This window comes from Phalacrocorax aristotelis, chromosome 1, assembly GCF_949628215.1.
Source record: "Phalacrocorax aristotelis chromosome 1, bGulAri2.1, whole genome shotgun sequence".
Taxonomy (NCBI): domain Eukaryota; kingdom Metazoa; phylum Chordata; class Aves; order Suliformes; family Phalacrocoracidae; genus Phalacrocorax; species Phalacrocorax aristotelis.
The window spans coordinates 136,451,940-136,478,067 of NC_134276.1; the positions used below are offsets into that span (position 1 = coordinate 136,451,940).

Sequence of the window (26,128 nt, forward strand, 5' to 3'; positions counted from 1 at the left end):
GCGGGGGCGGTGCCACCGCCAGCCTTTGGGCAAGCTGTTGCGAAGCGCCTGGCCGGAGAGCTGCAGCCCGCAGCGGGATCCCCTCGGGGGTACCCCCCGACAAGCCGGACGCCCCTGGGCTGAGGCTGCTGCGGCCGCCGCGGCGGGGGGCGAAGGGGGGCGAGCACCAGCCTCCGCGCACGTCCACGGGTGCGCGTGTGTCTCGCTGCGTGGGTGCGTGCATCTGTCTGTACCGGAGCGTGTCCGTGCTGGCGCTGCCTCTGTCTCCTCTTTCTGTATCCGTGCGTGCCTCCGCTCACGGGTGCGTGTCTCCGCGCGCGTCTGTGTGTGTCTGCGTGTACCTCTCTCCCTCTCGCTCTGTGTAACCGGCGTGTGCGTGCTCCTACACCTCCCGCTCCTCCTCTCTCTCTCTCCCCTCCCGTGTGTGTGTGTGCGCAGCGGGGAAGGCAGAGTCGGGCGCGCCGTGCAGCAGCGCGCTTCCCCAGCGCGGGGCAGAGCACGCCGGGGCGGGGGCCAGGGCCGGAGGAGGAGCCGCGCCGCGGCGGGAGCCCCGCGGAGCCGCCGGGCGATCGCGGCCGCACCGAGGCGCAACAGGCGGGGCGGGGGGCGGCGGCGGGCGGATGGCGGCAGGCGGCGGCGGCGGCGCCCGCTGAAGGCGAGGGGCCGCGGCGGGCGGTGGGCGGCGGGGCAGAGCGGGCGCGATGCGGGCGGAGGAGCCGCCGGCGCTGGCGGCCCCGCGGGCGGGCGGCGGCGAGGCGGAGGCGGAGGCGCCGGGCGAGGAGCGGAGCGGCGGCAGCTGCTGCAGCAGCGAGCGGCTGGTGATCAACATCTCGGGGCTGCGCTTCGAGACGCAGCTGCGGACCCTCTCCATCTTCCCCGACACGCTGCTGGGAGACCCCAGCCGACGGGTGCGCTACTTCGACCCGCTCCGCAACGAGTACTTCTTCGACCGCAACCGGCCCAGCTTCGACGCCATCCTCTACTACTACCAGTCTGGGGGGCGGCTCCGCCGGCCGGTCCATGTGCCCCTCGACATCTTCCTGGAGGAGATCCGCTTCTACCAGCTGGGCCAAGAGGCCATCGAGACCTTCCGGGAGGACGAGGGTTTCATTCAAGAGGAGGAGAAGCCCCTGCCCCAGCACCACTTCCAGCGCCAGGTCTGGCTGCTCTTTGAATACCCCGAGAGCTCTGGGCCAGCCCGGGCCATTGCCATTGTCTCTGTGCTGGTCATCCTCATCTCCATTGTCATCTTCTGCCTGGAGACACTGCCTGAGTTTCGCCAGGAGCCCAAGGGTGCCCAGCCTGGCTTTGGGGAGGCGACGCTGCCTGGCGATGAGGCCCTGCTGCCGCCACTGCCACCGCCAAGTGGGACTCCGCCGCCCCTGCGCCCCGCCACCGGTGCCGGCCCCTTCTTCACTGACCCCTTCTTTCTCATCGAAACCCTGTGCATCATCTGGTTCTCGTTTGAGCTCCTTGTCCGCTTCTTTGCCTGCCCCAGCAAGCCTGAGTTCTCCCGCAATATCATGAACATCATCGACATTGTGGCCATCATCCCCTACTTCATCACCCTGGGCACTGAGCTGGCCCAACAGCAGCAGCAGAAGCAGCAGCCCGGGAGCAGCAGCAACAATGGGGGCCAGCAGCAAGCCATGTCCCTGGCCATCCTCAGAGTTATCCGGCTGGTCAGAGTCTTCAGGATCTTCAAGCTCTCCAGGCACTCCAAAGGGCTGCAGATCTTGGGGAAGACTCTCCAGGCCAGCATGAGGGAACTGGGCCTCCTCATCTTCTTCCTTTTCATCGGGGTTATCCTCTTCTCCAGTGCTGTCTACTTTGCAGAGACTGATGACCCCGACTCCCTGTTCACCAGCATCCCTGATGCTTTTTGGTGGGCGGTGGTGTCCATGACCACCGTGGGCTATGGGGACATGTATCCCATGACAATTGGTGGCAAGATTGTGGGCTCCTTGTGTGCCATTGCAGGTGTGCTCACCATTGCCCTCCCTGTCCCTGTCATTGTGTCCAACTTCAACTACTTCTACCACCGAGAGACTGATCATGAAGAGCAGTGCCAGTATACCCATGTCACCTGCGGCCAGCAGCAGTCACCTTTCTCTGAGCCCAAGAAGGGGGACAGCAATCAGTCTCTCAGCAAATCTGAATTCCTGGAAGCAGAAGACCTGGAGTCCATGAAATATTCCAACTTCATTCCTCCCAACAACCAGAGCTATAAAGAGAAGAAAATGCTGACAGAGGTGTGATTGGTTTTGTTACCCTGGGTCCAGACATGGAGCTGCAAGCTGCTGCACAGCCGTCTTCCCACAAGCAGCTGGATCTATTCAGCATTCACATGCCAGACTGTGAATTGTGATACCGTAAACAGAATGATTGTGATAATGGGCTCTTCTGTCCTGATTTGCTGTTCCTCATTACTGTGTGCAGCCAGAAACTTGCTTTATTCCATGGCATACTGTCACCCCCCACTCCCCTCTGAATTTCTTTCTGTTTTTGAAGACTGCTTTAATCCAATATTTGCTCTGAAACCTAGCCTTTCTACTCCACTAGCAGAGAAGCCCTTGCCACTTCTTCAGCTGAAGGATTCGGCAGGGAGTAAACAGTTAAAGGGGCTACAAACATCTGGCTCAAGCTGTGCCCTTAGTTCCTGTGCCAGCGCAGTGCCCTTGGCTGTGGGATCAGTCACGCCTGCCATGCCATTGCCTTTGAATAATGGAAACGCTGTAGCCAGCATCACAGTGAGTTCTGCAGCTGTATGGGAAAGTCAGCAAGCAGATGCCTGCCTTCTTTGCAACCCTTGGCATGCTAAAGATCTTCTTGGTTTGTGTTTCAGAAAAGGTGCATAGATCTGACAGCTCTTTGCTGCTTGTGACCATATACTACTATTTATCAAAAACAGGCTTAAAGGAGTCAACAGGCTTGGTGAAGATTCTCTATGTTTTGAGCTTATTTCAGCCTTATTTATGCCAGAGCCCTGATGGTAATTGGCTTTTATAGTACCAACTTAATCTTCATAGTGGTAAGTGCCTTCTGATGCAAGGCACATTTGAGTAAATTAATTTGTTATCTCTGCAGTTTGTCTCTGCACAATAGCGTTTAATGAGATGTACTTTATGCTTCAGATATCCAGTTCTGTATTCAGGCATGTGAGAGCAATTGACTCCACTGCTTTTTTACTGAAGCGTTTGTATGGCTGAGGGAAGTTTGCATGTTGGTATTTTGTTGACATTGCTGAAAAACCGGGACCACAGACAGCTGCACCTGCGCTGTCTGAAGATTGCACTGATTTAGCAGGTCACAGGCATAAATTACCCCAGGGTAAGTGTGTCAACATTTGAGATTGAGATTGGCATGGATACAAACTTCCCTAAGCCATCGGTACAAACCCAACAGCATACCCCAGACCTTTCAAATGAGGGGAGAAACAGCTAGCCTTGAAGAGATGCTTTTGCTATAGCACTGATCTAGCCAGTTCTCGGTATTTCATGGGTAGAAGGCACAGCAATGTCTTCTGCATGCACTAGGTTTTGTGAGAGCAACTTAGCTAGCAATGCAAAATGCATAGCTTGGCCTGTAGTGCTGGGTTTGCCAGGGGACCAGAGATTTGCATCTTAAGATGCACATTTTGCTTCCCAGATATTTTTTTTTAATCAGCCCTGCCTTACACCCAACTTTAAAATGCTTCAAATGCTGCCAGTGGGTAAGAAGGGGAAATGGATGCTTTCAGATTCTATTGGTAAATTTTCTTGCAAGGAAAAGTCTCGTTTTAAATCTAACTGTATATTCTGCATTCACATGTGTGCATGTGTATGAAAGCAAAGGCAGCCATTAATGCCTTGCATCATACTGTATGATATGCATATTAGAATGTACTACATATTGCATGTGACACATGTAATACATAAACCAGACATAATATCAAGATGCAAAATATATAGAATACATTTTATGTATATGTATTTATTATGCTTTTCAACCATAAGGCTAAGAATGCTAAAGGCATATACATTAATATAGTCGGAGTTGACTATAGAACTAGTTGTGAGATGAGGTCTGTTTGCATCTTCGTTACCCTGCTTGTTTTTCTTGTCTTGAGCTCTGACTCCATGCCTAGAGTGTTTTTATTGTGGCCTCTTCTCATCTGGGCCCTGACCATATGGTAGAAGTTGTTTGTGTAAATCCTAACTGCTGCATTTCCCCAGAGTCCCGTTGTCTTCTCAAAGGTTTTTAATGCACAGGGATCTCCCTTGGGGTCAGCGCACAACCATTATATTAAAACCTCTGTTCTCTCTCTCGCTGAAGTCAGTAGCAAAATGCCACTTGTCTCGGTTACTGCAGGTCAGTCTGGGACACACAAGTGTGTTGTGGTGGGGGTCTATAGCTGAGAGGAGTTTGCCTGAATACGTAGGTGCCTAATTCCTTTTTGGTTCATCGGGACTGAGGCAAATGTCCGTGAAGGTCTGGGCCTTGGGAGCCATTCTGCATCCCTTGAAGCATGTAACCAGCCAGTGGGTAAGTAATCCCAGTGAATCTCAGTGGGACTGAGGAAGGATCAGCACAGTGGCATCTCTGTTGATTTTGTGTAAAAAGCTGTCTTGGTCATTGAGTTAATTCAGTAAAAAGCTTTGTTGTTCTTAGTTGTGTTTCAGGATCACCATAACGAAATCTTTCCCGTGAGTGCAAGAGGGTGACTTTTCTTCAAATTTTATGTTGCTCTAGCAGATGCACTAGAAACTAGCAAAAGAACCTGCTATTTAAGAGGGTTGTTTCAAGGCTGCTGCTGTCTCCTAGCAGGATGCCCATGTTTGGGGTTATTTTATGCCTGAGTGTATCAGCTGATAAAAGTTTCCCCAAAGTAAGATATAAAAAACTCAGGTTAAGCACAGGAGGAGGCATGAGACACACTCAGCCTACGTCAGAAAATTCCTGTGCTTGTTTCTTCCCTTGGGCCTGACCCCATCGCCCCTGCCAGGCAGGAGCCCTCCCTGCTCAGAACAGGTTGTTCTCCCAACCAGCATGACAGACAGCCGGGCATGGAGACTCTGGCAAAAAAAAGATGTGGGGCAAATTACTGGTAGCATAATCCCAATGTGTCCTATACAGATGCTTTTGTAAAGAGATTTCCTGCTCACAGGTGAAATTCAGCAGTGAGTTTCTAGCTGGAGTGTTATCTGCACACAAACACGTGCACACACATGCATACGCAAAATACCGGTGTGAAGGAACTTTGTTGCAAACAGACAGCTTTGTGCAGTTTTTTGCAATGCACGTTTTTCAGTTCTGAAAAGAAAGTGCAAATGAAAATGTGTGAAACAGGAGTGGTGTTTGCTCCCTGGGTTTTCTGTGTCAGAGCTAAAAGAAATACAAAAAGCCAACAGAAGCTTAGCCCAGAGTCATCAATAACACTATATATTATGGAACTTCTGGAATTTGACATTTTTATTAAGGAGCCTTTGGATTTTTTTCAAGTGACTGAAGTGACATAGTGGCACCCGTGCCATTGACTGTACAGAGGACTCATGTCACTGAATCACAAGAGATGCTTTCAAAAATCTTACCTCAAGTTCTCAGCTCTTAGCACTCACTCCTGGATATTCAAAATACAAATCTGTCTGCCTGTCTATTTCCTTCTGAAGGCATAGCGCATCCTCATGAAGCAAAGTAGGCACCTCCAGGGACTTGTTTCCATAACAACCTCCCAGACTGTTTCTCTCTACCCTGTGACTTTGGCTACAAGCAAAACCACTCGTTGAATATTTTCAGTTCTCAGATTATAGTACCTTATCTTTACAGCTGTTTTCTTTGCTTACTGAAGATGAACCCATCACCTTATATCATGTACAAGTGTCCTGTCCGACTCCAGACAGATAGTTATCAGCATTTGAAAACAGAGAGTGCAAAAGCAGGAGATGGAAAGTGATTCTATCTGTATATCCTTGCACACAGAGAGGTGGGGAGTGTGTGAAGGACATTATGAGCACTCACAGTCAAGGAGCTGAGGGGCAACTGGCCTGTCAATCCAACTTCTGGGTGCTCTGACAAGGAATACGGGCTAAAGCATTGCATTAAAAAACCAGAAACTCCACTTTCAACAGTCTCAGTAGGGAAGAGTTTCGCTGTGGAAGAGACTATTGCTCCTTCCTGAACACTTGGCTGTTCTGTGACAATTGGTTTCCCAAATGATTTTCCCACAGGATGTTTTGCACCAAGTAAGGACAGGGCAGAAATCATCTTGTTGGAGGTGGGGAAGGAAGGAAAGGAAGAATTTTACTGACACCTTTTTTTATCCGCAACTCATCAACCACATAAAAGTTTGTAAGCGTGAAAGGCATGAGGCAGTTTTGCAATATTTCAAAGTCTACATTACTGGTGGATTCCTGCACTTACCTCCAAGATAAAATTCCTGTTCTGCTCCTGTTTGGAAAATGTTGCAGTTTTGGATTTTTGAGCAATTCTCTGGTTTGGCCCTGTTCTGTTTGATCCAGCTTTCATGGATAAAAATTCACTGCTACAGCAGCTGTGGGGGTGAAGATCACTGGTGTCTTTCCTAGGCCCTCTCGTTCAGCGTACAGAGATCCCTATGGAGATAAAGAAAAATGAGTATAAAGGAAATTCAGGGCAGCAAGAGACAGGGTAAGGACTGAAGTGTCTTCCATACTGTGATGGAAAGAACAGCATCATCCTTAAAAGCAAAGGAACAAACAGCTCCAGCATCTGCTGCTATAGCAGAAGTAGGTAAGGTTTCTTTTTCTCCTGCAAAATTAGCGACTAAGAGTTTTTTTGCAATTAATGAGGAAGGATTTCCTAATTAAGATTTGCAGCCTCTAGGGAGAATCTGGTTCTAGGTGAAGAAACAAAGATAATTATAAACTGCAAAAATATAGCATGAGCCAGATCATCATCGTCTGCTGATTGAAGCTGGCAAAACTTCATTTAGTACAACTACCTTGGTTTATATTGGGCATCAAGTCAAAACATATGTACTATTTGTTAAAATGCTTACTTTTGTTCTTCTCTTGAGGTCCTGTTTACATCAGGGAAAGATCTGCAGATTACAGCAGGAGTTACCACAGCTTTCCCAAAAGCTCTCATCTGACTTGAGTCCAAGTAAGTCTACCAAACTCAGCAAAGTTAAGCTTCTCTTATATTACGTTTATATTGACAAAAATAAGAGCAGCAGCATTTTATTTATTTATTTTTCATAGTGGTGGAAATGTGCACACTAATTCATGGAGAAGTTTAAGACTAAATGAGATTCTGCCCTCGGCTGCAGCCCTGTAAGCACAGGATAGCTCTATTTGCATTGCAGTAACTGAAAGCACACTCTGAGCTCTTCATCTTTGCTCTTTGGAGCTCAAACTCTAGGTACGTCCTATTCTGAAGACATTTGTAGCCATATTATGAGCAGACTCAGAGTTGAGTCCCTGACTTGCAGTCACCTGCTTTACACATAAAGTTAAGGAGGGGAGCAGGTGCTTGCAGGATGAAGAGACTTAATCCTCTGAAAAAATGAACAAATGCCAGTGAATGCTGAGTGTCCTTAGCTGCCACCAAAAACGGCTGGTGATGAAGTTGCCCTTAATTACAAGGAGCAGTTCTTGTGCAGGGTCCGGTCCTAAATAAGGCGAGACCCTAATCAGGGAGATAAACCGAGAAGAATGTTTGTTGGGTAAAGTGGACAGGGACTGCAGTAACACTCATTTCCAGTGTAGCTTGTGTTATTAGTACATGTCAATTCTATATGCCTTGCCTAACTGGGTGAGTTTTCCCTTGCTCCAGGGAGGTCTGTCTGGGGCTTGTTGGCTGGCACAAGAGCTTGAATTTTATAGCATAGTTTTACACTTTGGGAAACACATAACTGTGATCAGTGTAGGTTTTATGTTCCTAAAGCATAAACATTCATTGATAAACATTCACCTCAGGAAATATCTGCATTGTGTGTAGTGCAAATTAGGAGGGACTGAAGCAATAGATTGGACTTTTCTGTGGATGACTTTTTCTTAGTGACAGAAAGGAAAGGATTTACAGAAGGGAAAGTGCTTATCAACTTCCATGGTCACCTTAAAATACTGAAGCCGTGTTGCCTGTTCATTAGAGAAAGACTCATAGGAATCTTTTCTCTTCATACAAAATATCATTGAAAGTTCAGTAAGTCCTTCTTTGGCTTCACTTTCACTAAATGGATATAGAATCACAGAATCATTTAGGTTGGAAAAGACCTTTTGAGATCATCAAGTCCAACTGTAAACCTAATACTGCCAGTGCAGTGCTACATGCAATATATAAAGATACTTACTCAGTAAAGTTTTGGAAGACCCTAGTCAAAAAGTGCTATAAATCACAAATTTACAGATTTGATTACCAAATTTAGTTGGTATTGTAGCCATTGTTTGTATAAAGAAAATTGGTGTCTTGATTCTGCTCTCTACCTGAGGTAAGATAAATGCATCCTTAAGGATATGAATGGTGTGACTCCCAATTTAAGTAATTGTGAGAGAAGAATCAAGCCCAAAGAAAGCAGCTGTAAAGGCAGATGTCTAGAATAGTTCTTCTCAGGTGTTATAGATACCCACTGGTCCATTCACCTAAAAGGTTTATACAGTTTTACACCAACAGAAGATTCAGCTTTTAGAGTACATGTTGGTTTATTCTCTTACATTCTCTGGAGAGAAATTAAATGGTGTTTTACATGAAAACTGGAACATTACTGTCTCCCTTTGCTGCTCATTGATGCATCTGTTGTTTTCAGTTAGCTTGATGGCATCCATTTTCAGGAAGCAGATGCTGACCTCTTTTACACTGGTGCAATTCTGGAATAACTCCACTGACGTCAGTGAAGTGACTCCAAATTTATCCCTGGTGAAAGCAGAATTGGACCACAGTCTTTTTGTTTGCTTATCTGCTACGGTGCTCTCAGGAAGGTGCACCATTACCATACCATAAGGGGGTGGTGAGTGCCTGTCTGCTGAGCCATGCTCAGCTCTTTTGTGTCCTTGACATCACACCCACCTGCCTGGCTGGAGCAGAAGTCTGGCTGGTGTGGGACACACGTGGTCACCAGATTCCCCATGTTGAACGGAGTAGATGCTGGTCCTAGATTCTTGACCGCTTTCCCATTCCAATTTCCATCAGCTTCCTCTTGCTTGGATGTGTTTTCCAAGGAGACAAAAGCTTTTTAAGCTGAAGAAATGTAATTGCAATTCTTAAATAATGTAATAACAGAAGGGTAGCAGAGGTAGACATGGAGACAAACTCTAGCCCTCTTACAGGTTTTTTGCTGTTATGGCTATGTGAAAATAGTTGTAGTCCTGGCAGGTTGGGTGTAGATCTGCTGCTCCAGCTTCCATTTTCAGGGAAAACCAAGTTTAAACAAATTGGGTTACTTCTTTCCTGCTCTAACTCTGCTCTTCTCAGTGATGCTGCCGCTGAAACAGGACAAAAAGCTTCACATAAAAGCCATTAGCATGCTGTATGGAAAAATACCACTTGAGATGGGTCAGGTGAAGGTGAATGGAAGAAATAGTCAGTAAAGAACAGAGTAAATAAGCAGTGTGAGGCAGGAGGGAGGTTCCTAAAGGAGTTCCTCAAGAATTAGTCCTGGGATTGTTTAAAATATAAACAGGAAAGTTGAAACTATGAAATTTACCTATGAAGCAACCTAAGCATCATCATCAAGACTGTGGCTTAGGATCCAGAACTAGATGACTGAATAACTGACTTAAAGAAATGGGAAGATAAGAAATAGCACAGAAATTAAAGTTGTGATTGGGATTTATCAGTTGGGGAAGACAGACAAAAAGAAAGATTGGGGGTGCTAAGATCAGCCAGAGAACCAGTGTCACTCACTGAGCCCCCAGAGTAATGCAGCTATAAAAATTGCAGGTGCAAGTCTTTGGAAGTCTCAGAAGGAGCAAACTTAGTACCACCTGGGAAATATTAATTCCATAAGGCCCCATCTGGAATGCTGTGTCCATTTTTGGTGACCTAAATTTGGTCAGGAAGGATGTATGGAAGAACATCAGGAATGATCAGGTGAATGGAAGCTGCTTTGCAAGAGGAAGCTGGAAGAGCTTGACTTTTCTAGGCCAGCAAAAGATTGACAAGGCCTATAGTTACAAAAATACTGGGAGCAGAGTAGCCAAAAGAGGTAAAAGCTATTTAAGCCAGAAGGCAATGCTGGTGTTTGAACAACAGAGCATAACCTGGCTACGAATAAATTTACCCTGGAAAGAAGGTGATTTCTAATGTAACAGACAAACAAGGAGAAATGAAAGCTCATTCCAGCTTGAATAGGAGAAATGAAGGCAAAACCCAATTTTTTTTTTCAGATGGACTTTGTTAAACTTATGAAATGATAATATGGAAATAGTTGCATGCAATGGAAATAGCCTGGGTTCAGTGACTTTGTTTACTAGAATCCTCTCCTACACCTGGGATGTGCTGGAGGTGCTGAATAGATGAGAAATTGTAGGATCTTCTCTCATTTCTTGTGTCCTCCAGCTCATTTGCCGTACAGCACCCATTTAGCTACAAAACACCAAATCCTGGTGATTTTATTATTTAGTACTTGGGGTGTGTGGGTAGGAGAGAGAACTAGGGGAGGAACTGTGAGTCTTGGGGGATGTTTTTTCTCTGTGGGACTGGGAGAAGAGAAGGAAGTCCTAGGAGTGGTGTAGGACGGAGCACGGGATACCTGATCACTTTGGGAGCTAGTCTGAAGACAGAGAGGAAGTCCATGCCCTTTAAAACTACCAGGCTCTGTTCACTGCTCTTCCCCTCAACCTGGAACCTCTTCCTGACCTTGTCTAGTGCTTTCTCCTTACCCAGAGCCCTCCAGCTCTACACTGACCTTCCTCCTTCCTGGGGTCTTTGGTAATTCCTCACTACCATGAGCTCCCTGGAGTCACTGGAACAGTGCATTCCACCTAATTTTAAGAAAAGCCTTGAGCCTGCTCTGCTGCAGCTCAGCCAGGGTATCTGATTTGGATGCAGAAAACAACAGCCATGTATGACCTTCAACAGCTTTTGTTGAACAGAAGGTCAGAGCAGTTGATAACAATGGCCACTCTGGCCTGAAGAGGTTAGCAGAATAATTTCCTATTCCAGGCACTGTCCTGGCAGAGGCAGAATAAAGCTTCATGTTTCCTCTCTTACCTCTTTCAGTTCATTTCATCCTATGGGAAAGTGACAAAATATTCCCTCGAGCTCAGCAGATAGAATAGACATTGACCAAGGTGAGAGCTTCACCCATCCATCCAGCTCTGTGTCACAAAAGCACCAGGAAGAATCTAGTCCTTATACTTTGTCCTTGAGCTTCTAGCATGTTGCTGCACCTTGTTCTCTTCTGTGAGGAAGTCATCATCTTGTGATTTGTATCTATATTGTGGGTAGCAAGTTCTGCCCTTTAACTTTGAAATAGCTCTGCTTTTTCTCCCTTAAGTAGGAAAAAAGGAAAAGCAGAGCAAAGCAATCTTAGAAATAACCGTGCACATTGTGAAAGCATGTGAATATGGACACCACTTGAACTTTATCAATGACATTAGCAGGATAGTGCACACAAATCAGATTGTCCATAAGTTGTCTTAAGGGCTTGTTCCAGGCACTTGGCATCATTTCTTGAGTTATGGCAGTAAGCAAAATTAGAAAGGAATTATTTTATAACACTTACAAAGTGAGTCAATGAGTTTAATTTGAGCCATTAACGCAGTGTTGCATCTGTTTCTGAGTTCAGTTCACTTTGACATTGATGGAAAAGGCCGCCATCACTATATGTTTATGTGCTGCTTAATTTACTCTTGTTCTATCATGTGGACTGTGTATGGGAGCCTCAGTCTTGAGGCCTTTAACGTATTGATGGTAAAGATCCTACTACAGCAGTCACCACACAAACACAGAGCAAAAAGCTGGTAAAAAAGCTTATATGGTGAAAATTGTATATACCTTTTTGGAGCTTGAAGAACTTTCTGATGGTGAAAGAGCAGTATTACATTTTCATTTTATACTAGGAACAGAATGAGGCACAGTTAGCTGTGGAGAGTGGAAAGGAAGCAAGAGTCTAAATGAGCAGAACCCGTGACTCCTTCTTTAGTGCTACAGAACATATCTTCATATTCTTGGTCCTGGCAACCCTGTGTTTTAGCAAGATGCTGACTTTGAAAGGGGGTACAGTTAAAGAGCACAGGAGCAAATCTTGCAACTGAATTTTGTTGATTCATGAGGATATGTAAGAAGTATGGGAGATGCATTTATTGTGAATCTTCAAGCCAGTCTGAGTTATTTAATTGTAAACAGCACTTACCCATACTCTTTTTTTTTTTTTTTTTTTTTTTGGCTTTGCATTGCAAAGTAAACAGCTGAAGAAGAATACTCTTGTATTTTTGTAGTGTGTGAGACGCTAACGTGGTCTTAACTTGTGATCAAGTTCTGACCCTATTTGCCCTTTCCACGCTTCAGTTTTAAACCTTCCTCAGTCAAGACATGCATTCTCATAATGGGCTTATTAAGGATAGTGCTGTCATTAAACAAAAAGGAGCTCTATGCACAAGCTCCCTTGTCAGTGATGGAGGAAGAGACCTGATCTGTGTTTGAATCCCACTTCATCATCAGTACATAAAATAGAAAGGTACAGAGTAGATATTTACCTGTTAGTCCCATTTGGTGTCAGACGGCCAAATTTAGAACATCTACTTTATCACTGTTATTTTCTTTATATAGCTACCACAAATATATTGTATATTTCTCAAGCTCTGAATTATGCTCATTTTAATGTATCAGAAATAGTACTGTCACATACGTTCCTTTTAGTGCTGTAGACTATGGGCTTTCATGCTTGTGAAATAATACCCACAAAGCAATTGATCTTTGTAGTCTGACCTTGGAGATGGCACAATGACTTTCAGCAACATTTTGGGGTGTATTCGCTATTGCTTATCCATTAGTCTGTTATTTGATGATCTATTACACTTTTCTACAGTGGATTGCAAACATTTCTGTAGGACATATTTCCATCAAAAGATACCTGTTCCTCAAAATCAGCAATATTTTAGAGGAGTTTCATTTCAGCTTATTTTGGTATCCTTTAGAAAATGCATGTCTGGAAAATATTGTAATGTGTGTGATCATTTTCTTAATGTTCTGAATGTTTTTGCTTTTTGCAAATTTTTTTAAGGAAATGTATTTAAACAAGATAAAATACCAAATTTTGCATTTACATGTCTTTTACTTTGATCTGGAATGAAAGATATGACATGGATTTGTTTGGGGTTTGGTGTTTTTTTTTTTTTAAGGGAGGGGATCGTCCTTGGTTTAGGAGAGTTTATTTTTTAAAAAAAATTTATTTTTTTCCAAGCAATGTACTCGTAGCCGTTGGTTGTTCTTGATTACTAGCAGTGTGGCTCCAGTGTCAGCTCCAATACTTTCTTGAATTCAGCTAGGTGATATTCAGATGCTCCAAAAGAGATGAAATGACAGACCAAATGGTATGGATAATACAGCATGCATTAGTAGGGACAGAAAGGACGTTCCAGTTCTTTGGCTATTGCTGAGGCAAGCCAGTTGTTCTCTTCTGCAACTGGAAAACCTGCACAGGTAAAAAAAGTTGTTTAATGAGTCCAGACTGCTTTTACAATGTGGACTGACTTGCTAGAACATGTCATTACGAATTCTGAACTTCTCCCTGCTTCCTGTTCCTGTGAAAAGATGAGGATCTTTTTACTCATAGATTATGTAATAGGGGAAAAAAAAGAAAAAAACCCCCAAAATTATTACTAATAATTTTCTGGGCCTGTTGGGAAGAAGAATGGAAGTAGAAGGTGCTACCTGCAGTCTGCTGTAGCTTACCTCCTTACTTACCTTTTTCTTTGGCTCTTAAAACAAATGCACAGATTTGTGAACTGCCATTAACACTTAGCTAAGTGGATTCCAGAGAAGATGAGTAGTGAGCTCTTCTTTGCATAGTAACCATTAATCAACATTTCCATAGAAGATGTCTGAATACATATTGATCAAACCAGCTGCAGCTGTGATATAGCTGTGTTGGGTTTTGGAGACGGATGCAGCTTTCCTCTCCATCCTCCATCCCCCAGTCATGTAACCTACGTAGCAGAAAAATCACCCGCTGGTACTTCTGGCTCTGGCATTTCTGCTTATTAGTAAATTGCATCAAAAGGTTGTGTAAGGTTTTTCATTAGTTAAGATACCACTTACTAAGAAAGGCCTTGTAATTAAATATTGGACTTGTAGTCAAGGGAACAGTCCCTGGTACTGTCACATGGCCTTTGGATGTCCCACATATCTCAGCAGGACCTCAGCAATAGAAAAGGGACAGTATTTAGTTACTTTTTTCCCCCTAAACCGTTTAGACAGGGAGATCTTTTTAAGTATGGCCAACCTCATGCCTAATACCTATATAATGTCAGGCACAGGAGAGGACCCCTACTTTCTAAGGACACTGTGCTGTATTACCATCATAACAATAGTAACTAACATATGGACAGTGAGGATCAAGCAAACACAGAAAAGCATTTGGCCCTGTGCATGAGACCCATGGAATATTCAAATGCTAACAAGTCTTGCACTTACCTAGCTCTGTGTCGGCTTTGGGCCAATGCTTTGGCCATGCTGATCTGATTTCTGTTTTTCAGGCTCAGAAACAAAATATTCCATGCAACCCCCCTTATTCATGACTCTGTGTTCCCTTGCAGGCTGCCTTTTAATTAAAGGCATGCAAAATATTTGTCTGACAAAGCCCAGAGCTGACTTACTGCAAGGTAAATTGAAAGCCTGTTGAATGTGCTATGGAGATAAGAAGCTGACATCAACTTTTCGCAGCTAGTCCAAAAGAAGTAAATTTATGCAGGGTTTGTTGTTTGTTTCTTTTTTTTGCCCCTTGAATGGCTATCAGAGACCAAGGTATTAAAGCAGCAGAAGAAAATATGCTGGAGATGAGAGGAGTTCACTGTTTCTGTCACAGATTTGTATTAGCTCTCCAAGCATGAAGGTGCTTTGGATGCTAACAGCTCACTGGTACTACGCAGTCAAATCTGTCCTTTGAATCTGGCAATATCATCTTTTTACAGATTTTCACTGGCATTGTTGAAAACTAATCCTCCTAAATGATTTGCTAGTTTTTGTTCCTTTATGGTCTTTCAGAGGAATACAAGGATACGTAGAACGGCAATTCTCATGGTTTACATTTAGTCATATATTGGTGATTCAGAAGCAAGCATATGTGGAAAGGCCCAAATAAATCCTCTTGCAAATTCCTTCCTGTCCTATAGCATATTTAGATGCTTGATTCAGTTACATTTTTTGAGAGGGCCCATTGTGATGTCTTTGTGCCCACCATGATGCATGAAGAGTTGATGAAGATGGCTGAAATATTTTAACAACACTACTGATGCAGCAAGTTGGTTTCAGGCTAGTGGAGCCAAATTCTCAGCTGGTATTCGTATATCAGCACATTTTTCTTCTGATGCCAACTAGTCAGGGTGGTACAGGATGTTTTAGAAGTCTTTGGTTTTTCATCTGGTCAGTTTTCCATATGATTAGGAAATAAGGCCTGTTATCTTGAAAATTCAGTGTCTTGAAGCATAACTAAAGTTTCCATTTGAATGTTTTTGAGTATGCACTGATTGTCAGATCTGCCACAAGGCCATAACAGTCTGTGGACTGACTGAGGCTCACAGGCATATTCTGGGTCTGGACCTGCTATGGATCTGATGTGTCATTTTCCCTGTGCCACAGTTTCCCTGACTGTAGAAGAGAAATAGTGTCTTTTTCTCCTCAGCATACACTTGGGTGTTTATCAGTGATAAGGATCTATAGGAACAATAAATGTATTCACTGATAAGCTCATTTTTCTCTGGATGATGCAAATGACCCTTTTTACTTTAGGAATCACAAGCAGATGGTATGAGGCAGGGCTGGGAGGCTGGACTTAGGTTTGCAGCTGTTTCTGATTTCACATGGTTGTAACTTCCTTAATGGCATCATTATTTTCACAGCTGGAAGTGGGATAAATGGGATGTTGACCCTTTTTACATGCTTCAGTGACATTGCCTCTGTTTAGTATTTCCCTGTGCTCCTACACCCCTTTTCATGCTTTCCATCAATAATCATAAACCTGACTACTGGGTCTTCACCTGACTACGGTGGGAGTATAAATACTTAACTAATCAGCCAGGCAGGCACTCAGAAGAAACTATAAATGTCACTCCCAGAAGTTTGGTAGAAGATAGCATTTTAAAAAATGACTGTTAAAGCCTAACCACACCATGACCACAGTGTCATTGGGAATTTTTTCTGGTGATTATAGTGAAACAGAGTTGGACCAATAGCAAGCACATTTGAAAATCCTGCCGCTTGCTCTAAATTGGATTAGTACTTGACAGTGAAAGAACGTCAGGAGCAAAGGATCCTTTGAACCCAATTCACCCACTTAGGGGCTGGTGAGCTCTAAATGAACTTGCCGCTTGTACTTGTATTGCACTTTTTGATCACACTCCTTGCCTCCAGGTGATTGTTGCTCTGGTGATCCTTTGAGCATATGGCTTTTATGACCTGCACCATGCCACCTCAACTCACACCTCCATGTGTGGAGTCCATGAAAGCAATGCCTCTTCTCACAGTACTTTCTTTTAACTCCATGACTTCATCAAAGCATGACAGCTTTCCTATAAATTAATGTGGTTGCTTCCAGTTTATTGATGTTTTACTGTGCCAGCCTGATGTGTCTCATCTGCAAAGGCAAAATTAATATTCTGCATATGTGGGGCCAAGTTAAGCCTTTGAGAGGAACACAGAGAGAGAGAGAGAGAGAAAAGAGAGCTGAGCCAGAGGGGCCCTGGAGACCCTTGGGAGGAAGGGAGAGGTAAGGAGTGGAAGTGGCTATTACCACTGCCACAACCATGGCAGCAGTTTCCTTGTACCCAAGACCCTTTCCACACTTCTCAGCAGCAGCTGCAATCCTGGCTTCCCAGGGTTCGGGTATAAGTAGGGCAGACGGCAGGACCATGGCTGTTTTACCGTCCCCAGCAGCCTGTTGTCCTTAGCAACTGTTGTCTTTGTCTCTGCTGTAGACCCAGCTCTAATATTTTGTTGTGATTTTGTGTGCTGGTTCCCTGGGCATATCCATACTGCAAAAAATCATTTAAAACAGCAGTGAAGATAAAGCAGATAAAGCATTAACAAGAGCCAGCAATGAAGTTAAAGCTGATAAGGAAGGTTAGACTCAAGCTGAGTAAAATTCAAGTTCATCTTCTCAGCTACTTTAAGCTGAAATAATTGACCTTGGTGATCCTTTTCAAAAATTTTAATAAGGACAAGCATATCATGTTGAATTTTAATTTAAAGTCATTGACTCTGCAGTTCTCCCAGAGTATTTTTCTTGAAGGGATGCTTTACAAGTCTAGGGAAAAATCTAAACCCTGTGTCGCAGGATCCTCAAACACTGATGAGAAGGCTTTGAAATCTGATGCACAGTCCAAATTTTAATGTCTGTGGTTTGGCTCTATCTTTGACCCGTAAATGGGAGAGGTTCACAAGACTGTGTGGATGGTATATCAATTGAGCTGGAGCATATGCACCAAGAGTGTCCATGCATGTGCATGTAAAGGCTTGAGCCCCCTCCAGTTCATGCTGGATAGCTGTAGGCTACACAAACTCCAGGCTTTTGCAGTGATCTTAAATAGAAAGCAAGTGATGTGGTAATTAGCAACTGTTAACTGAATTTCATTTTGTACAGTACTTTGAACATGTAAAGTATGTTATAAGCAATAGCTGTTACTAATCAGTTTCAGGCTTACCAAATACTTGACTTCTCAGCAGCAAAAAGAAGCAGTTGTTCTGGAGGTTGCTGTGTAGGTACTAGGCTAACCCTTTTTGAGGTTAAGCTTACTGTTGTTTATTCAAGCAAAATGCCCACAGAAAGCAGATGGTGATCTTTCTGAGCAAAGACACAGAGGATCAGCTGGTGTGCTGGCATGGGAGAATCTGTAGAATTATGCTAAATTCTGGAAAGCCTGAAAATTCAAACGAAAAACCTGTGATGTGAAAAAGTCTGCCTTATGCTGACTGTTGCTGTCAGGAAACGCCACCAAAAGCCAGGGACGAGTTTGTGGGGTGGCGCAGTGCCATCCTGTGGGCCACGGAGGCATTTGACAAGGCAACATTTGGATGTGCGACCTGTGCTGCTATAGGGTGTTGGTAGCTTGTGGCAGAGGTGAGTTTGGCCATGAAAGCTCCATTTGCATGATTGCCTGCCTCAGCATTTAAAATATTTAAGCAGTTTCCTTTGCTACTGGAGAGCTATCTAAATATAGCCAGTGCTCAGGTGTGCCATGAACCCTCCACAATGTTCATGAAGCTCTACACCCTGGCTGTGCAGAAGCAGGACTCACAGGGCAGAAAACTTCCCTGATAGCAGAGATACAGCCTTTTTTTTTTTTTTTAAATGAGCATGGACTGTGTCTTTCAAGACATGAGAGAGAGGGCAGCTTCCCTTTGTGCAGTGAGCAGGACCCACATTGCTAGGAGAGCCCCCTGGCCACCAGGCAACAGAGGATGTTCTCCTTCCTGCTGAAGCTTCATGGGACATAGGATTGATGACACAGAAGAGGAAGTATGGCTCCAGAGCACTCCTTGGAGCAGGGAATGAGACCTCCTGCTCTTTGTTCCTCCCTCCTTTCCTGGGTGAGAGTTTTTCCAGCAGCAGCCTGGCAGATCTGCCTTGTTTTGTCATTCTGCTGGTGGATCTTGAAATTGTAACACTTTGCAAAGACCATGAAAACAGGAAACTCTGGGAGCCAATCTGGTGGCCCAATTGCTAATGCCTGGAGCTTTGGGGCTGTCTTTGGACGCAGCTGCAAATGGATGGAGCATGCTCAGAGCTGAACCGCTTGCTTAAGGCTTTAAGCAGTACATGTAGTGAGGTATGGTCTTCGGTATATGCTGGGGGAGCCTGAAGCACAAGACAGCCTGAGTGGCACTGTCATTTGCCATTGGCATGTGGAGAAATTCAGTGTTTCTTATGGTTTGTGTGTCTCCAGAGTTTGGTGGCAGCTGAGGACAAACACTTAGCCTTGCTACATTGGATTTAGGCACGTAGAAGGGAATGGATGTGGAACTTGGCCACATAAGCCATGTTCTGGAGCAAGTCAATATAGTCTTTGCACAGTGTCATAAAAGACATTAAATCCGACAACATCCTTTAAACTGTTAATGTCAGAATTATACAGAACATTTGCTTGAAAGTTGAGATTCCTCAAGGGAGTTCCACATGGCTCCTAGAGAGAGAAGTGCAAGCAGCATACAGCCAGCACTGTGTGAAGTTAAACTGGGGATTCAATTTGAGGAAGGATGATGGAGTTTTGGGAATTTCACTGAATATTTTGATTCACTCAGTGAAGCTAAATCTACCAATCTCACGTGAGGCAGCGCCGCACCTTTCCACTTGACCTGTAACATCAGCTGATTTTATGTCCACTACATCAGTTTTCCTTTGCTGTAGCAAAGGAGTTCATAGCTTTACCCCCTCATTAGAAACGGAGTTGCTTGCTTCACAGTTCTGTTGCTCTTGTTTGCTTATCTGTTTTAAGATGGGTACTATAAATGTACTGGATCTGGTCTGTTTAATCACCTCTCCCTTACACTTGCACACTGTAATAACCTGGCTGCCATATGTGTCTCCTTATCATAATGGAAGCGAGTAAAATCTGCTTCAGTGGAGTTACATCCACTTGAAGTAACTTTCCCTACATTTTTGCTATCCCCAGTGTTTTCAGCTATGACAGAGACACTCAAAGCCTTAAATTATTGTCAGTTAACTTGCCAGTAGTTGTTCCTATGTGTGGATCTCCCTTTTACTTATAATGGGATGGCATCTGTCATCACTGAGAAGGATTCAAGGGCCTTGCATGGTAGCAGGAGGCAGCAGGGTTTTTTTAAGTGTGAGGATTATTGCATCTTTTCAAATCATAAATGTAGGAGTTGTCTGAAATGGGGGTTGAAAAATTGCACAGGCGAGCTTAGATCCTATTCCAGAGCATACTCTGTTTTTTCATATTGCTGGTTTCAGAAAGTTTCACTGGGGCGTTAGGAGCTATTTACTATGAACTTAGGCATCAGTATCAGATTCTCAAAATTAAGGGCAATAAGAGATAGAGAAATTGGTCCCCAAAATTAATCCTTTGCATTCCTCTACACATATATGAGGCTCACCTCTTAAAAAATGGCAGCAATGTAGTAGGTTTTGTTTCGGGATGCCTGTACAAGACCTGCATTCCAATCTCACTGGCCACGTTGGGAATCCTTGGTTTAGTTTTGTACTTTATATTAAACAATTGTTTAAAAGTAAGTAATAAGTAAGTGATTAATGAGTAAGTCATAGGCTGGCAAGGAGTACTTTAGTATTGAATTTATTTTATGCTTCAACAGTTGCCTTACTTCAAGTCAGTTCCTTTTAGATACTTTATTACTTTATATTTGTAGAATTATAGGTATAGAAAGATCATCTGCATTCTTTTGGCCCAGTCAAATCTTTCCTATCCCTTTCTCTGCATAGGTGATATTAATCATTATTTAAATGGTGCTTTTAAACAGCATTATAAATTGGATCTGGCCCCTGGTTTCATGGCAGTCCTTCGCTGCGGTATTATACTATCTAATCCCTTACTTATTTGAAAGATTTAAAATGACAGTTTTGCTGTCCTGTGGCCATACTGTTTTCGTTTTTCATATTTTCAACATTGAATGACTATGTGGCAATCAGTCCTACCTTCTGAGCTGATATCAGACATCTGCTTAATACGGTCATGTTTAATCCCTGTGGTAGCTTTGTTTATAGAACATTTGGTGAAAGGTGGTCCAGTAAAACTTAGATTTGGGCTTTTGGATTTGCAAATACGTCAAGAAAAATTTTCATGCTAAACTCAAAAAACTGTTTATGTCATGTCTCTTTTTATTTACTGCGACCATTTCTGTTAAGTTCTGCATAATCCTTACTTTGGACACGCAGGTGACATTACATACCTTAACGATGCAATACTTCCAGTGCAAAAGGAGTCTTGTTTGCTGCTAAGGAGCTTTAGTAAATGTATTTACAAATCATAAAGGAGCGGGGGTTTTCTCCCTGTAGATCAGGAAACAAGCTATAAGGAGGTATATTTTACAATTTCTAAGCATTTTTTTTATTATTAATGTACAAGATGGATAAAAGGAGATCCTACATAACAAATACTGAATATGTAGACTCTCATCCTCTACTCGTTTCCAGGGGAACATCTCTACTGACTTTGGGGAAGATCCGCATCAGTATAAAACTAAGAGTAGAATCAGACCAACAAACCCCACTGTGATTGTTCACTGTGCAGGAAAATCCAGTGATTTGTCATAGGTTCAATTAATGCAGCTGTTGCAGACATCTGTCTCTGTGTATTGTTTGATGGGCCCTCTGACTTATCAAACTCCAGGCAATCACTAGTATCCAGTTATTGTTGCTCTGAATTTCTGGAAAAGTATGAGGTAGCCTTCATACCTCTACCAGCTTGTTTGTTCTCTGTAATCCCTGGACTGCAAACTTCCCTTTCCAACATATAAATCTGCAGGAAAAAGCTTAGATGAAAGAGAATTCAGTGAGGGAATTTTGCTTTGAAGATCAGCACAGATTTAGCCTGCAAATCAGAGATTTCTCACAGTTTTGGTGAGCTCAAAGCAAGTGAATCTTACATTTTGTTAATAGAGCTGGCTTTTTCTTAGAAAACTTTTTGAAGAGCAAATGCATTTTACAAATTCTTACTTAAAATATTTTACACATCTATATCTATAGTCATTGCTTAAATATGTAGTTTCTCTGTGAGTGTGAATGTATTTAGATATATTTATATAAGCATGCATATTTATATATTTTATGTACCACTGCCATTGTCTGCTTTCTGAATCTAGATAGAGCTCTTGACAAATCTTGTTCACTTTGTAGGCTTCTCCAATTTCTGATGTTTCTCCCACTTCTTTCTTTCTCCTCCTTTGGTCTTTGGCAATGTTGCAACCAACCTTCTGGCCCAGGGTTTTCTCACTGGTACACTCTTTTTACAGCGTATTCTTGCTCTTCTTTTTCTGGCTACTGAGTCATTGTCAAGAAGTAGCCGGAGTTGTAGGACCACAAGGACTAGGAATTGTATGGTCTTAATGGTGGAGTAAGCTGCTTTCACACTCCTGTACTGAGTGGGAAATGGAATTGGTGGAAAACACTGTGTAAAAATATAAATGGTATAAATTCCTTGCAATGTGAGGCTTGAGCTTCTTATAAGCATTTAGACAGGCGCATGCTTAACTTGTTTAAGCTCATGACTAACCCTGTCAACTACTCACATAATTAAATTAAGTCTGGACCTCAGAGTTTTGTTTAGGACTCAGGAGTCCTAAAATAATTGATTTAATATCACATCCTAACCATGTGTCGTAGAAACACATGAACTAACTTGTGTAAAGAAAAATGTAATGGGTAACTTTTAGGGGCATGTTTGACTGGCAGATTTGAGGCATTGCATTGTTGACGTGCAGAGAGAAAAGAAATGTAAGTATTGCTTGCATTATGAGAAACTGTTATGTGACTTTTCAGACTGTAACAGACTTTGACCAATTTAGGAAGACCTAAGTGCCACATTTATTCCAGTCACTTCTGTCTTCCCTTTCTCTCTCTCTTGTTGTAGAGGACTGCAGATATATGTAATGACTTATGAACAGCCATTTAGGTTTCATGTGTCACCAGCACAGATGGACCTTTGCATCTAGAAAGGACTACATCAAAGTGTGGCAGTGGAGAAGTCTCTAAATGAAGAAAAGTCATTGCAGGCCCAACACATCCTTCATTCATTGTCTCAATTAATAATTTCAGATCTGATTAAAAAAAATTTTTTTTTAAAATCCCTCTCTTGACCTGATAGACTTTCCTGACCCTGGCATGGAGGAAGAGGCTTGTATGCCAAATTGTTAATATAGATCTGTCTTAAAAGGACTTTATTAGACACCAAGAAAATGGCTACAGGTATGTAACAAAGTCCCAGTTACGGTAAAGGTCAGACCTTGGGTCTCCATCCCAAGCACAGCACTGCAATGCATCCTACCAGACTTTGCAACACTCTAATATGCATATTTCGTCTCATGCAAGAAGAGATGGGTATAACTCCCAGCAGCTGTAAGGAGAAATACCCCATAAATCAAACCCCAGCAGGATCAAGGTAAGCAAAGAAAAGTAGCACTTTCTGTTGTAGCCAGCTGCAGTTATATTGACAAGATATCTCAAATTCAGTCCCTTTAAACATTCTCATTACGAAATGAACCCTTAGGTTGACATGTCTTAGCTGTGATCCATGCAAAATAACACATTTGTCTTGGGCATTTTTTTAACATGTAACACTTTCTTTTTTCTTGCTAGGCTGGATTCTGGATGCTGCAAGGCTGTCATGTCAGGATGCGGCAAAAGAGGTTGTTGCATCTTACTGTAGAGTTGGTGGAGTTTCCTTGTGTGCAGGGAATACAACATTTATGAACTGGAAACTGGTTTCCTTGCTTTGCGGTTTTCTTGTTGCTAGTGTTTTTAAAGGGTTTAACACTCTTAGTTCTAGGAAACTGAAACTAGATGTGAACAGGGATTGGAGGGAGGAGGCAGGGAGAATCCCATACAAGATTCAAATGTGTCTCATTTCTGGGAGAACTAAATGAAGCAGGATTCATTTTCCAGTGGCTAAATAGCAGCAATTTATGAGCTGTTGATCAAAAGCCCCAGACAAGCACTAAGTCCCATGGGAAGCTGGAAATGGACACATGGCACCTCCAGAAGACTCTGTTACTGAAACTTATTTTAAACCTTTTTTCAAGTGGAAGATCAAGTCCTGGCAAATGCGTGAAGTCAGCCCTTGGAAGAGCAAATAGCTTTTTCCAGAGAATTGAACAAGTGGCCAAAGTTTGTCCATTTGTCTGCCTGTCTTTTGGCCCTGGATTACTGTGCTTTTTAAAACTGTGTCTTCATAACTTGGATGAATGGTAGATGTTTCACATAGCTCTACAAGTAGTAATCATCCTGTTCATACATAATATCTGATATCTAAGGGATGGGCCCAAACCAGAGGTATTTCTTATTTACCTATGAAGTGTCTTGCTTTAGCGTATGTACAGTCAATTCTTATTGTGAACATGTGAGTCCATTGCCTGCTCTAAAGGAGGTAGTGACTTAGTTTCAGTGTCTGTAGAGAGTTTCACTGAAATAACACTGTCCGTAGTCTTTCATGTGATTTAGAAGGCACAATAGCCACATAGTTCTGAAAATGTAATATAACTGTATGCAGCGTTCCCAGAAAATGCTCTGAAGTCTTCTCCCATGGTAACGTTGTGATAAAAACCTCTGTTGCTTTTCAAGCTCTGGAAGTCCACGCTGTGCCCTGCTGAAACTGATTGAAAACCCGATTAGCACTGTAAAGTGAAGGGCAGAGAGGGATGCTCTGGCCTGGAATCCCCTCTCTTTGGCAGCAGCAAAGGTCAGCCGTGCAGCCAAAACTGCATAACCAAAGTGGACCTACCCTGTGTGTGTTGCGAGCTCTCTGCGTGGGAGAGTGGGAGGGTGGGGAGAGAGAATTGATTCTGGGAGGGGGGCGACTGAAAGGAAGAGTGGAGCAAAGGGTAGTCTGAGCATGCCGACTGGGATTTTCAGAGGGTACTCTGATGGATGCTGGGTATCCAGCTTCCCTAGGACTCTTTATCAGTAGCACCCTGTACATCTTTATGAGTGACTTTTAGCCTGTCTGGCAGTCCTCACAGTCGATGTGTGAAGGAAAAGAGGTAGAAGGCAGCTTGCTCTATTTGGCAGCTCTCGGCACCTGTAACAGGCGGGGACTGTAATACCTCCTTGTGGCTGCTGGCTGAAGGTCTGATCCTCTGATGACCTGTGACTTCCTGACTACCTGTGACTCAAACCGGATTATAGGACTGGGCTTAAAGAAACCCTGAGGTGCCAGACACAAAGGTGCTTTTGGAGCCGGGCTGCTCAATAGTCCTGAGCATGCATATGAGCCTGCAGTTCTTAGGAGGCAGCATTGACTTTATGTGCATATTATCTGGGCACAAACAATACAGAGACCTACTCTATGTCTTAGTGCAGGCCAGCCTGCAGTGTGGGACTTCTCTGAGTCACTGTCTGTCCTCATCTGTGTGGCAAAGCCATGTGGCTGACCATGAGCTGCCATGGACCCTTCTTGCAAGAGCAGTTATCCTGAAAGTCAACCTCAGTGCAGGATGCCTTTAGAAAGGTGTGAATATGCTGCAGAAGTCTATGGGTACCCTTCAGATACATGGCACACAGGTCAGAGGCTTTAGACCATACTGTGTGCCAGCACAAACAGCAGGGATGTTAGTAACAGGATCACTTTGCTTTTGCTGTGAAACCTTGCTCTGGTGCTTTATTTCAAGGAAGACAGTTGGGATTTGCAGGCCAGATCATGTGGTGAGATAAGTCATTCCAGCTCCCTTATTGGAGCTAAGCTGATTTGTACAAGTCTGGTCCAATATTTTTGAGAAATTGTGGATGGTAGGGTGTTTTTTTTTGTTTGTTGCATTGAAAACTTGAAGCCTTTCAAATAAAGTACATGAGGTAAACAGAGTTTTGAGATGAGGAATTGAAAATGCAGTACTTCAGGATGTTTCCTGGATTCTGACTTTGAGAATACAAGTTCTTTGTAGAGAATTCCACATGCTGTGGGAGAAGAGGTATTGGGCTTGAAAGTTGACCAAGGAGATGGGCCTCAGCTGAGCTTTGAACAGCAGTTGTTGTCCTTATTGGTGATGCCATAATATGTGCTTGAATCAAAACCAATGTTGCACAGGCCAGAACCTGATGAAACCATGTAATTTGGTATTTGTGATTGTTCCTATCAGTGTGATCCACTGTTAAAAAGTCTGGGAATACGAATAAAATCAGTATTTTTTAAACTGTGGTGTGGTTTTTATGTCAAAAAGACTGGTTGTGTTCTTGGACTTTATTATATTGATATAAAATATTTGATATGGAATTAATACAGTTGTGCTGCTTTCTTAGGACAGTTCACAGCCACTGGCAGAAGTGCATTTT

General features: G+C 43.4%; 1 protein-coding gene across 2 annotated transcripts; it reads left to right on the plus strand.

Moving 5' to 3' along the window:
• On the plus strand, window positions 1–25,989 carry KCNA6 (potassium voltage-gated channel subfamily A member 6). Of its 2 annotated transcripts, none has more exons than XM_075111417.1 (3): window positions 1–6,747; window positions 7,034–7,119; window positions 23,444–25,989. In XM_075111417.1, exon 1 carries the CDS (start codon window positions 702–704, stop codon window positions 2,256–2,258), a length of 1,557 nt encoding a protein of 518 aa, XP_074967518.1. In that variant the 5' UTR covers window positions 1–701; the 3' UTR covers window positions 2,259–6,747; window positions 7,034–7,119; window positions 23,444–25,989. The 2 variants fall into 2 exon arrangements, with proteins under 2 accessions (XP_074967518.1, XP_074967526.1); XM_075111425.1 differs by having other exon boundaries at window positions 1–6,743.
• The last annotated feature ends 139 nt before the right edge of the window (window positions 25,990–26,128 follow it).